The 14,940-nt window shown below is 30.5% G+C and overlaps 2 protein-coding genes across 2 annotated transcripts; both read left to right on the forward strand.

Moving 5' to 3' along the window:
* The first annotated feature begins 2,005 nt into the window (after nt 1-2,005).
* Nucleotides 2,006-5,387, forward strand: LOC112526075 (protein RICE SALT SENSITIVE 3). Its single transcript, XM_025136465.1, has 7 exons — nt 2,006-2,145; nt 2,341-2,394; nt 3,136-3,303; nt 3,457-3,562; nt 3,686-3,727; nt 3,843-3,899; nt 4,820-5,387. Exons 1-7 carry the CDS (start codon nt 2,006-2,008, stop codon nt 5,339-5,341), a joined length of 1,089 nt encoding a protein of 362 aa, XP_024992233.1. The 3' UTR covers nt 5,342-5,387.
* A 4,281-nt stretch (nt 5,388-9,668) lies between these two features.
* Nucleotides 9,669-11,024, forward strand: LOC112525636 (RING-H2 finger protein ATL47-like). Its single transcript, XM_025135839.1, has 2 exons — nt 9,669-9,769; nt 10,121-11,024. Exon 2 carries the CDS (start codon nt 10,139-10,141, stop codon nt 10,997-10,999), a length of 861 nt encoding a protein of 286 aa, XP_024991607.1. The 5' UTR covers nt 9,669-9,769; nt 10,121-10,138; the 3' UTR covers nt 11,000-11,024.
* The last annotated feature ends 3,916 nt before the right edge of the window (nt 11,025-14,940 follow it).

Consider the following 14,940-nt stretch of genomic DNA (forward strand, 5'->3'; position numbering starts at 1 on the left):
AAAATTAAAAAGCAAAACATTATATTTATTAAAGAACATGCATGTATAAAGAATATATATATATATATACACACACACACACGTACACACACTTGAAGGGTTTGAATTTGTGTCGGGACATTCAATTACTTCGTTAGTACCATGTATTATAACCGTCGATATTTGCTTCAACTTCAAACAAAATTAAAAACCAGTACATTATGTCACATTACATGTGTTGGGATATATTCAATTATTTGTTCAACAATATTGCAATATATCTCTATGGTCAATATTCGTTCAATATCAACTAAATTTAACACACACACACACACAAATACATTGAGTTGGTTCACGTGGGAATGAAGTTTTTGTTGACAACGTGATAACAAAACCCTAATCTACCTTCATTTACTTATTGTTATCACCATAACTGAAACTCTAACAAAATTCATAACGTAAAAATGATTGAATGCACGTAAAAGTTCCCAAATGTATGAAAACAAAAGCAAACAAGTTAAAGGTCCGTGTTTGCTTTGTTGATAAGATCAAAACATCAACTTATTCAAAGACTATAAGAAATATTCTCATCATTTTCATCAAAACTCTGATTTTCACACGATCATAACAGTGTGTGTGTATATATATATATATATGTATGTATGTATGTATGTATGTATGTAGATGAGAGAGAGAAAAAGATGACTAATTTTTGTTGGCAAAAGATATGTATATGTACTTACATTGCATTTGTATACGTACGATAAAATTGTAACAATGCGGCTAATAATTGTTCTTTTTTTTTGGTGGAGTGGATTGGTCCATACAGACACTAAATAATTGACCCCATCAATTGGTCAACTTAAGGACAGAACAGTTAATACCTATACATCTACCTTAATTAATAAGTTCTTAAAAATTAAGTACTTTTTATGTACCTCTAAAAGTAACTGTACGTTGTTTATATATGAAATTGAAGAAAAAATAACCAAAGAATTTAAGACAAAAGATAAACCAACAAATTAATAACAAGACTTTAAAATAATACAACGTTTGAATCGACATAATTCAGTTAATTAAAACAGTTTACTAGCATACAATATTATATGCTAGTAAAGTAGCTACAAAATTGGGATTTCCACTCAAGATCGATCTTTTTTTAAACAATCGAAAATACAGATATTTAATTTGTTAATCAAGGAATTAATTAAAATCAATACTTTTTAGCATTAGTTAAAAGACAATACATGGTTTGAGGAGGGCATGGTGTTAATAAACAGAAGAGTAATTAAAGGCAGTACATTGTGTGGTATAAAAATGACAGTGGTTTGGTGCAGAAACTCTTGTAGCTAGTGTCTTAATCAATTAATGCATTCAATATATATATATATATATATATATATATGTATGTAATGGTGAGATTGCAAAAGAATTGAAGCAATTGAATAGAAGGGGAGTTGAGTAATTTTTCCTGGGACTGGAAGGAGTAGTGATGTGTCAGAAAAGAGATAGAGATGATATGTGTGTGTGTGTGCATATATATATATATATGTATATGTATAGAGAGTGTCATGATGTGTATGGAATTATAAGGTTTGGTCATACTGAAAACTCATAATAACTTTGAAGAGAGAGATAGAGAGATAGGAGTTTATGAATGGAGGTTTGAAAAAAGTGGATTATTGTGGGCCTTTCCAAATCATTTCTGTGTAAATACAATATTAAAGCTAGCTACCATTATTCATATAAACAGTCACACACATATATATATATATAGAGAGAGAGAGAGAGAGAGAGAGAGAGAGAGAAAGAGAGAGAGAGATAAAGAAAAGTGTACGAGAGAGAGAGAAAGAGAGAGGGGTATAAATGTGAGGTATCCATATAGGTGAGCTTATAAAAGGGAGAAAAGGGTGTCTGGTTTTCCCTTCTTTTAGCTAGAGAAAATTGAAGATACACACACATATATATATATATATATGTTTTAGAGAGAGAGAGAGAGAGAGAGAGAAAGAGAGAGTGGCAGGCAATGGAGGAGATGCAACTGAGTCAACTCGCAGTAACACATCTGCTTCAACACACATTAAGAAGCTTTTGCATTCATGAAAACTCACAATGGGTTTATGCAGTTTTCTGGAGAATCTTGCCAAGAAACTACCCTCCACCAAAGTAAACCCCCTCAAAACCCTAATACTAATACACTTTTTTTCCCTTTTTATAATTATTTACTTACACACACACACACTTTAAAATCAATTTTCCCATTCTTATTTAATTATTCAAAATTCACCAATAAATTACTTAATTAATTAGGAAATTATTAACTTTTTCTACGTCTCCATGGTGGTTGTATTATTGTAACAGGTGGGATGGCCTAGCCGGAGCATATGATAGGTCTAGAGGCAACAGAAGAAACTGGTACATTATTACCTTCATTTATATATATATATATATCTTCTTTTTTCACAAAAAGGATAAACGAAAGCTTATATATATATATATATATATATATATATATATCATATATATTTATATGATAAATAAATTCCTTAAAAATTCTAAAAAATTAACCTTGTTATGGTCATTTTCTCAATATTTTAATATTTTTGCCATTTTTAATAATGAGTATATAAAATAATTTTAAACTGCAATTATTTTTCGTTACATTTATATTATTGAGGTCGTTATTATGGTCGTTTTTTTTTATGAACTTTTTGTATTCTAAAATCTTGAATTCCTTTGCATAGTTTCATAATTAAATGTCATTATTGATTACTATATTTATAAATTAAGTATTCAAATTCTATAATTTCCGTCCATGTTGTTCAATTCGTTGCTTATATTATTGTTATTGACTTATTGTTGTCATTCTTTGAACATAAAGTTGATCCATTTAAAAACAATTAATTCAATTATTTTTCATTTTTCATTTATTCAACTTGTTTTCAGGTAATCAGGATTATGTTTTTAATTAATCTTTCATGTTCTTGTATTAACTATCGATAAATGCTCTAACCGAGACTCTAAACATTGTGATTATGGACTTGATTGAACGTTACCACTAACAGGGTGTGTGTAGTTTCTCTTTTCAACGATGTTTTCTCTAGCAAAAATGACTTGTCCATCTTTTTAACATTTAATTAAGTAAATTATAAACAGGATTTTGGTTTGGGAAGATGGTTTCTGTAATTTTGCAGCATCAACAACAACCGATGTTAGCACGAGAGATTGTTCGGTTTATGCTGATCACGAATACCCGCAATATCAAGGGCTTCAACCCGAGCTTTTCTTCAAGATGTCCCATGAAATTTATAACTACGGCGAAGGGTACTTTCGATATTTCACCTTCCTATAATCAGTTCTCAATTCTAATCAACTTCTAAGCTGTATATATGCTTATTCAATGAATCATCATGTTCAGTTATATTAAATATCATCTCTAGTACGTTCTTGATTTCTTTTAAGTATATATATTTTCAGATTAATTGGAAAAGTAGCAGCAGATCACAGTCATAAGTGGATTTTCAAAGAGCCAAATGATCAAGAAACCAATTTCTTGTCTGCTTGGAGTAATTCAGCTGATTCAGTAGGCACATTTTCAAGATTTTGTTAATCAAAATTAATTAACCAAATCTTTATGTTAATCTAATTAAGGAAGTGGTTATATTAATTTGAACTCATTTATGGGTGTTTCATTATGTTGCAACAGCATCCAAGGACATGGGAAGCTCAGTTTCAGTCTGGTATTAAGGTACATGTGCATGATGCACAGTGTATAATCACTTTAAAAACTCATAAAGATTGATTGTTGTTTCAGATCCAGGTTTTACTAGCTAGAAAATTAATTCTATAGCCTTTCTGTGCAGACCATTGCTTTGATTGCTGTTAGAGAAGGAGTCATTCAGCTAGGATCCATTCACAAGGTTATCTCTCTCACTCACATACACACACACACACACACAAAGGAGCTATAGCTTCTTTTAGTTCAAACCCAGAAATTAATAGAAATCTGTCATTTTCAGACTTTGAATTCATCGATCTCTTAGTAGTTTCTCTTCTTAAATTTCAAAAATATCACTAGGTCCACAATTAAGTGACACCTCCTCAATTTGTGGAGGCGTCAAAATGTAAAGAAAAAAATGTTTTTGAACCAGGTTAGTTCAGGTCCGCAAGTACATGGACCAAATATGTAGATTAGATAATGGGTCCGCAAGTGCATGGACCAAACCTGTAGATTACATAATGGGTCCGCAAGTGGCATATGTGGAAACGTTGGGACTAATTTACAGATTTGGTCTCGGTACTTGCGAACCTGGTTTAGAAATCTTTTTTACACTTTGACCTTATATTAAATTGAGAAGGTGTCACTTGCAGACCTAGTCATATTTTAAAATAGTGGGGGATAAATGATTAAAAGATAAATCCAGAGTCTGAAAATAACTATTTTAATTAAGTTCTCTTTATCAAATCAAGAATCTTGAAATGTAGATGAATGTTATATATAACATTGATTTTGAGAGCTGCTTTTTTGGTTCAAATAATTAAGCCTCAAGAATTAAGGTAAACCCATAACAAGAATCTTGAAAAATCAATCACAATTATGCTATACTAACTTGTACCTTGACGCATTAAAGCACTTGTACATCGTTCTTCCTTAAAATAGAGACCAACCCTCATGAAGGTATTATATCAACTTTGAAGTAAGATGTGAAAGTAGTGGACTTGACTTTTAAAAGTCTAAAATCAAGAGTCAGCAATATCTGAATCTTTACCTCAAAAGAAAGCACCTTTTTTAATTTTCACTTAATTAAATTATTAATTAATTAATTAATTATTGCAAAAGGTGATTGAGGATTTAAGCTATGTGGTGCTACTAAGAAAGAAGTTCAGTTACATAGAAAGCATTCCAGGGGTACTCTTGCCACACCCATCTTCCTCAGCGTACCCATTTAAAGCAGAAGGGTACAACACCTCTGAAGCATGGCATTTTCAGAATGGCAATTTATCGATGGTGCCGCCACCGGAATATTGTCACCGCTACAATTACGATCACCAACCATTGAACATAACTCCATCAATGAGCAGCCTTGAAGCTCTCCTTTCAAAACTCCCATCAGTCGTGCCGGTTTCTTCATCACCGCCACCGGTTCCACCATTTTGCGAGGCAGCACCGCCACAGTATGTGGTGGCAGGGAGTAGGCCGATGGAGTTTTGGGGGGTGGAGGCAAAGGAGGAGGTTGAGGAAGAAGATGTGAAGGAGGGTGGAGAGTGTAGCAGTTCAATGTCTTCTTATAATAACCATGAACATTTAGGTTATCAACATGATTTGAATGTAAGCAATTGCATGCCCAATAATGGGTATTGATGAGTAATTAAGTTGATAATTAGGGGTTGATTGATATATTGGTAGAAGATTGTTTAGTATAATCATGTCTTGATGTCTTCATTGCTAATATTGTAAGTCTTGGTTCCAATATTAGTGACTTTTTTTCTATTAATTTTTTATTATCTTGTTATATATATATATAGAGAGAGAGAGAGAGAGAGAGTGTGAGTGTGAGGTTTAGAGAAAAACCTTAAAAAAAATAAAAATTGAAGAACACCTTAATAACCGTTTATTTGGACGGTATGCACATATAAATACAAGTATGTAGTTGAAGTTGTTTCTTGGTTTTTATGTATGTTTGCATCACGGGCATACCAGACAAATTGCTTATTAACTACATGTATGTACATATTTATACCGTCTAGATGAATGAATTACCAGAGTGTTTCTCAGTTTTTCATTTTTTTTTGTGATTTTCACCCGAACTTGACCATATATATATAATACAAATCAAATGCAACCTTTTCAAATGTTGCAATCAATGCAACCCGATGAAATTTAATCCTAATCGTAGATCGTCCCCTTTTTAAGAAGTATTTTCCCTTTTAATTTTTTCTTAAATGCAACCGCCTTATCCCCTACAGTTGATTGAGAGAATCTGTATATTCATTGATGCATATACTATCAAAATATGTATTCTGTCAACGAGTATATTCATCATTATAAATCTAATATTTATGAAAATATATAGGCACATATACTCAATGCAATTCATTAATGTATATGCACAATATAAATATATAAGTTGTTACGATCCTCAAAATTTTTGTGGTTCACGTTCTAACATGAAACACCTTATATATAAATATTCTCAAACCGAACTTCATTATATATATATATATATATATATACATATCTATACTGATGAAAAAAAAAGAACTAAACAGTTCTTAAAATGATTGATATTGTCTTAAAGGCCGACAAAATTAAGAGGCACACCATGCCTCTTAATTGGTTGACATGATGATTAGTTTGTTCGTGAGTTGTTTTATGGTTCTCAAAAAGATAAGATCGTCATTTATATCAAATAGTTTGAAACTAGCTGAGTACAATCCTCTACGTTGTTAGATCTAGTCCTATTTGTGATTGGTCCCAACTTAGACCTAGCCATTTTCATAGCCAATTAGCCAAAAAACAAATCATTGGACCCAATTGGCCCCGGTTTTAATTGGTTAGCGTTTAAAAAATAGAAGGATTGATGTTAAATCATTGGTCCTGATTCCTGGCTAGATGCTAGTAGCATCTAATTGGTCCAAGTCCTAAGGTTAGGGCATGTTCATTGGTCCCTATCCTACAGACGTATGTCATATGTTTAAGTAACACATCAAACATTTATCTAATTCGTAAATAGTTCTAAAATAGACATATGATATGTTTAACTAAATATACAACGTTTATTTTTCTTTCTAAATAAAGGGAAACCAAATATACTGTACAGTGTAGTTAATGAATTATAGTGCACAGTTGATTTCATCTTTTTAGCGTAAGTCATCAGGCTTTGAAACAGTTTCATCTAGCAGTATTCACCGACATTGATCAGTTAAAAGATCCAAGAAAATAATCAATCAAAAGCATAATATTCTTGATTATGTTAAGAAAAACAATTAAAGTTCATGTAAACTTCTTAAAGAGTCGAATTCAATCTGTAACATCGAATATTAATCTATCTTATTACAAAATAAACACAACATAGACATAATTTTAACGAGATCATGAGAGATAGATTTCAAATGGGCAATCTTCGGGTTTTGATGGCTTTCAACGATTGAATTCGTTTGTGAATTATTGTGTAGAACTTTTCTATATTACCAGAAAATGTCGTATCGAGATCGAAATATGGCTTGTTGCAATGATTCTTAGCAATAAACGTTAAATCATAGCATTAAAAATTCAAATTCTTTTAAATAGTTTAATAAATATTTAATTATACAAAAATTTATTTTTATATTTTTGGAAGGTGGACTGTAAAAGGCCTTTTGTTCTGGGTTTATTATATGGATAATGGGCCTTGAAAGCCCGTATTTAGTATTTATCACTGGGCCCTTTTGTGGGCCTCTTATGAAGCCTATTAAAAGACTCTTAAATAAAACAATTTTTTAAGAAAAGCATATCACATTTAATTTTAAATGCTTTTCTAATTAATTAATAAACAATAGAAAATAATCATAAATATTTGAATTTTTAAAATAAATAAAAGAAGAGAGAGCGCGATAGAAATCTCCAAATTTGAATAAATCTCTAAAACTATATATTTAATAAAGAGAAATAATATTAAATTATTTTCTTATCAATAGGAGATATTGGAATTAAGTATTCAGAAGAGAGAAATGATATTTTATTAAATGTATTGAATATTTTAGTAATATAGTTAATATAGATTTGTTAAAATAGAGTAACTGTTGGAATGCAATTTTTTTAGAGATTTTAATTTGTGATACTTTATTTTAGAAAAATTATAACATAATTGTTGAAGATGTTCTAATAAATATAGTAGGCTAAATGTACCCCCTACCAACTAATTTTCTCCGCATGGATAGAGGTGTCAAATTTGTATCATGACGAATCAATCAATTGCATTACCAACCATACCAATTTCATAAACTGGGTTGGTATTGAAAATCGTATATGATGGTAACACTGTACTGTACCGATTTATATATATATATATATATGTATATATATATGTATATATATATATATACATATATATATGTGTATATATATATACATATATATATGTGTATATATATATATGTATGTACGTATATTATTTATTAAATAAAAAATCAATTAAGCGAATTATATTTAATTACTTATGCATCTGGTATTTTTATAGAGAAATTTAATCATTTATTAGTTAACATTTTATTGTTTACTTGATTACCAACTTTAGTGATTTAGGGGCCGCTTACTAAACGCTTACCAGGTAAGTGCTTTATCAGATAATTTTCCTCACCGGATGACATGGCAAGGGCCAGGAATCTTACCCGGTAAGAGCGATGATAAAGATGGAGAGTCTTACCCGGTAAGTGGGAGTAACGACTCTTACCCGAGTAAGCGCTTACCGGGTAAATACAACATACGACACCGTTTTGATGTACTATAGTATTACCCGGTAAAATAAATTATAGTGTTGACTCCTACTAATAAGCGCTTACTGAATAAGTATTTGGATAAACGGCCCCTTATTGTTTGTTACTCACTTACTAGTTAGGGGTGAATGCCTCGTAGCAACCCTAAGTCTCTAACTCGATAATCAATAACTTTAGTTTCCTTCTCTTCTCCATGTACACCTCCACTCTAGGTTTGTATTAGATTATTTGGATACATGGTTATACTTATATTAATGACTTTATGACTGTAATTTCAACTTTTGAGATGTTGGTATAAAATCGTACCTACATGTACCAACCAAAAAAAGTTGGTACCAAGTAGAATTGGTTGGTACATGATATAAATATTTGCATACCAATTATAATTGGTTGGTACATAGTACTGAGAGAAAAAACATGGTATCATACCATGTTCATCTCTACGCATATATATCAATATCTGTACTTACTTTTTACATTCATAATGTATGATTTGACGTGATTCTCACATAAAAAAATAGGGATTGCAAAAAAAAAAAAAAAACGAAATTGATGGTGAAAACCGAAAACCGGAACTTTCTGGTTGGGTTCAAGGTCATCTTTATCGGGGACGGGCCGGGGATTGAGGACATATTCGTGGATTTTAACGGGGACGGGAACGGACCGGCCCCACCCCGCCCCATATGTGTGTGTATATATCATAAAAAAAAAAATACCAACATTAAAATTTAAAAGATTTTTATCCACTTTACCTCAACACTCCAAATAAGACTCACAAAAAAATCTAATTTATTTTTCTAATCGTGAAATCATGATTTTAGTTGTATGATATTTGAATTTATGTTTATTTTTATATTGTAATATAGGACGTTGTTTGTAATTGGTTTGATTATGTTTGAGACATTTAGACTTACATCTTCAAGAAATCGTAATTTACTTTTAGTTGAGAATATTAACACATTGTAGTTTTTATTTTCAAATCGGTTCAGGTTTCGGACTTGAGTATAACCAACAGGAAAAAGAGGATTTTAACCTTAAACGCAGGGACCCAGTAAGATTCCCAACTAAATATATCTATTGAAATTAAATTATAAACCAAGAATGTGAGCCGGTTGCTGTGGAACTTAAACAACCCTCGGTCCCCCACGCCTCATGTCCCCATTTGCTTCTGCTGCGCCTAAACATACAAACTACTTTTTGGAACCGACTTCAAATTTCCACAAAAAAAAAACCCCTTTTCTCTCAAGATTTCTTGATTCTACTCCTCCAGAATGTGTCAAAAGAAAGCAGAAATTTGGGTAATGTGAGATTATGGGTAAGCTAAAACCCTCTTTTGATATTGGTCACAAAATCCCTTTGATTTTGATTGAAATCAAGATGTGATTAGTTTCATCTTTTTTCAAGTGGGCTTCTTGTAATTAGGTCTTTGAATTGGGGTTTCATTAACCACTTAGAAGAATAGCATTCTTGATGAAATCTTGAGAGTTGGATGGTTTTTACACCATTCCCATCTACTAAAATGCATTGGATTAAACCCCTTGTCAAACAGAACTCCTTTTCACCTCCTTTTCATCCTACCAATCCATCTGTGTTTTCTGCTAGAAATATTATTATAGTTATTGTTGTTATAGTAGTAGTTATGTTCTTGCTTTGTGGTCTGTTCCAGTTTCTTGTGAGATTTCTCATGAAGAAGATAAGATTGTCTTCAAATTCTCATCACCAATCCACAAGATTTCAAGAACATGGTGATGGTGATGGTGATGGTGATGGTGCTGTTTATCAAAGACAATTGCAACAACTCTTCAGTTTACATGATGCTGGCTTAGATCAATCCTCCATTGATGCTCTACCAGTCTTTGTTTATAAAGAATTAGTGGGGTTAAAAGAGCCTCTTCATTGTGCTGTTTGCCTTTGTGAATTCTTGGAACAAGACCATCTGAGATTACTTCCTGTTTGCAGCCATGCCTTCCACATTCATTGCATTGACACTTGGCTGCTCTCAAATTCAACTTGCCCTTTATGCAGAGGAAACCTTTTCACACCTGGGTTTTCTGTCATAAATCCAGTCTTTGACTTTGACTTTGACCAGTCAAGGGAAGAATTAGAAGATGGTCATGGGGTTTCCAGTTCAGAGAACACTACCCATGATGGGGTTTTTGGTAATTTCAACAAGCTATCTGAAAGAGTGTATTCAGTTAGATTAGGGAAGTTTAGAGCCATGGATAGTGAGAAAGGAGAAGAGGTGGGACCGAGTAGTAGCAATGGGAATCTTGATGAAAGAAGGTGCTACTCAATGGGATCTTATGAGTATGTGGTGGGAAAGTCAGAATTACAACTACAAGTGGCATTTTGGTCAAACGGTATTAGAAATGAAAGAGAGAAGGTGAATAGCTCCATTGGTGAGGGTAGAAATGGAAAAGAAATTGGCAATGGAAGTAAAGGTGAGAGCTTTTCTGTTTCCAAGATTTGGCTTTGGTCCAAGAAACATCATCATAAATTTCAAGATTCTTCAATACCCATATGGGCAAATCCCATCTCAATGTAAATTTACCATAATAGCCAAAATATATATATGAAATTACTTGCATCTTTCTTGATTTCATCAAATCCGTTCAGTCTTTTTATCAACTGAGCTATATTTCTTGATTTTATTGTTTCAAAATGTTTCTTTTTTTTGTAAAGATTCAAAAACCCATAAATAGATAAGCTTTTAATTCTTTGAGTTTGTATGGTGCACCAACCATTATCTTGTGAGGTTGTGGAATGATATGATGAAGAGGTGGGATCCATGAAAAGTGTAGTGATGGAGTCTTGGCATTGATGATTTAAACAACCAAGAGTAGTAGTACTCATGGCTTGTAGGGTCATCATATATGGATTGAAAGAATTTGTTCAACCACTTGCATCCCTCTCTCCAAAATGTTTACTTTGTCCTTTTTGTCATATGTTCTCTATCCACAAACCCTCCTTGCTAATAAGATATACTCTATACATCTGGTTTGATTGATATTGCAAATAATTAGCAGAGCAAGGGGTTGTTTGGCAGTTGCTGAATGGTTTGATGTAGAATGATTAAGAGACTCTTAGTGATATAGTGTAAAGTGAATATAATTGTTTACAATGTAATTAGGGCGCTGAATGATCAAGGGAGGTCCATGATACAAAATCATTCAGAGAGTTTTAAAACCATTAAGAGACATTTTTTTTCGTCAAACAATATTCACTTCTTAAAAATTCAGAGGATGCCTCTTGATGGAACTATTAAGAGATAAACAAACAACCCCTAAAATTCGGATTTGTCCTTGTGCTTTATGGGTTCTTTTTCCGTCAGTAACAATTCATTTATATACAAAAACCCTTGAGGTGAAGTTTTTGATACGAAATAGTCCATCCCACTAACGTCGTTTACCCGTCTATTTTTGTCTGTTAAGTCAAGTCAACTCAAATCAAGTGCCTCTTAAGTTATTTTGGTCAAATCACTTGAATGTGATTTGACATCTTAAAGAAAGAGTAAACTACAAATCTAGTCCATGTTTTGTCCTTATAATTTTGAAATTACAATTTTTATCCGTAAGGTTTATAATTCATTACCATTTTTTGTCCTTTCGATTTTAAAAGTTATTCCCCCCTCCTTTCCCCTTCCCCTAGAGAATACAAAATATTAATGATACGAATAAAAAAAATCAAAATCTATTTGCTTATTAAGTAAATAGTTACTAGTTAAAAAACTAGTTGTTGACTAATAAACTAGTTAATAAATCAAATGACAAAATAAAATGACTTACAAGAATATATCAGATAATTACTCGATTCTAAAACAAAGGAACATAACTGGGAAAAAAGTGAAAAAAAAGTCTGTTAAAAAAAATAAACAACTTATAGTTGTCAGACACGACAACACCTATAAAACCAAAGTTTTTTTTATCATTATTTTTTAATAAAATTACAAAATTTCGAACTTTTTATCATCTTTATCATCAACCAACCACCACCGGTCACCAACAAACCATAACTTTCTATTATTCACATAACCATAAATAGTTAGAAACAAAAGAATACACCAATACCCATGAATATCTGAGATGCAAATATTTTAGTTTGTATTTTTTTCGGTAAAAAAAAAATTGAGATAGCATTCCGAATTACTCTTCCAAGCATAGATGAAATTAAATCGAAACATAATTACCCCAAAATCCGAAGAATGAATCATATGATCGAAATAAAAGAAATATTAATAAAAGGTAAACAAAAATCTAAATCAGTCTAAATTTAAGGGAGAAAAACAAAGATCAGTTGCGAGTTCAATTGTATGATATATGACTCCACTTAATAGTAAATGATTGATGGAGTTAACAGTATAGACGAAAATAAAATATAATAGAACGTTATCTCAATGTTTTTTTAATAAATAATTAATTATTTACAAGGAAAAAAAATTAAAAAAGGGATATAAATTAAAATTAATACTATTATATATTTTATTCAAATTATTACTGAGAAATATAAAACTTTGAAATTTTTATCGTGTAATTAACAAATATTAGTTGTGTACCCGTGTAATGTGACGGGAGCCATGAATTTTAACGATTTTGAAGTTCCACTGGTTTTATAAGATAATATTTAACGATGATATAGGTTACACTTGGTCTTTACATATTAATGCAATTTGAATAAATAAGAGTTATGGTTCCAATTACAGACTATCGATGAAAAAAATTGTATGACAGTTTAAAATTCTATATATTTAAAATGCAACATATTTAAACGACTCCACAAATGTGTTCGATTTACACAAAGAGCAAAGAACCAAGAAACTTGAGTTTTAAGATAAACACTCAAAACCAATAAAGAAAACTACAAATTTGACAGATCAAGATGAGTTTTAGAATGAAATTTCATCTGATTACCCTCTTTCTTGTCCAGAAACTCAGATTAAGGTTGAATTAATACATGTATATATATATTTAAAAAAAAACTCAAGAACATATTAATTTAGAACATATTATACAGTGCAATTTGGACAGCCTAACCCCAAAATATATAGTATATAATAAATAAATAACTATAAAAGTATAAATCGTAAATATTAAAAGTATTTTTTCACAGTATATATAATCTATAATAATATAATTAAGTAAAAAACTATTCAATATTGGACTCATTACGAAGGTATTAACGAGACAATTATAATGGTGTAACTTGTTAAAATAAAAATGCATTTTTAAACATGTTTTAATTGACATACGATTATGTATGTTAATTTGATAAAGGTTTAAAATGAAACATGTAAAAGTAAAGGACGTAAAGTAAATTAATTAACTAATTATAAGAGTATAAAGTGTATATTTAAAATTATAATTTAAAAAAAATCACTTGTGAGAGGGTGAATGTATGTGAGAGGGTGAATGTATGTGATGAGAGGATGGAGTGAAAAAGTGAAAACGTAACATAAGGGTAACATAAAAGGTATCTTTATCATTTAGTATTTTAAGACTTTAAGACTTTTGCTTAATAAGATAGTATAGATTAATAAGTCGGCATTTTATTTTAAATAAAAGTGCTTTTTGTATTAGAAAAAATAAAATTAAAACCATGTGTAATATACATATAAATTAATTAAAATAGTTATTTTTTAATTAAAAATTCACTTTTTAGGTATTTTATTAATCGAGTTTTTATTTAGTCTGAGTTTACATAATTTTTATGTATTTATGTAAATTCAATTTTCAGGTTATTATTTTATGCATGATTTGGGTAAATAAACTTTTTTTCTATTAATCTGAAAATAAGTTTTATACAAATGCGTAAAATATTTGTGTAAAGCCCGGCTAAAATGTAGGGATCCTAAAAAACCAGACCAACCCAACCCAACGCAAAATAACTCAACCCAATATCTAATTGGGTTATAAAATATTCAAACCCTGATATTGAGTTACTTTTATTTGCACCTAACCCGATGAACATGATACCAATTTTATTTCTTGAATTTAATATGATTGTTATTACACCATTACTTATCATTTTCATATACATATATTTTTTAATCTTATTATACATCTATATATAACTCTTGTATATATATATAATTAATTGCCGTGATATACTTAAGATTTTGGGTAAATTACGTTTTTAGTCCTATGGTTTGATGAAATTTTCAATTTTTGTTCTTATGATTTTGAAATTACAATTTTTATCCGTAAGGTTTATAATTCATTACCATTTTTTGTCCTTTCGATTTTAAAAGTTATTGCTCTTTTCATCCTCATGACTTACAATTCATTTATATTATAGTACTTCATACTTAAAAGTAGTGTTTTGTCTTCAGAGACGAAAACATAAATGAATTGCAAACCATAAGGATGAAAACCAAAATTTTGAAACCACAAGGACAAAATCCATAATTTTTAACAAATCAGAGGGATGAAAAGCATAATTTACTCTAAGATTTAAGTCATATAAATAAATTGTACCAAATGATTGATAATA

This window comes from Cynara cardunculus, assembly GCF_001531365.2.
Source record: "Cynara cardunculus var. scolymus isolate 2C chromosome LG 13, CcrdV1, whole genome shotgun sequence".
In the NCBI taxonomy this organism is placed as follows: domain Eukaryota; kingdom Viridiplantae; phylum Streptophyta; class Magnoliopsida; order Asterales; family Asteraceae; genus Cynara; species Cynara cardunculus.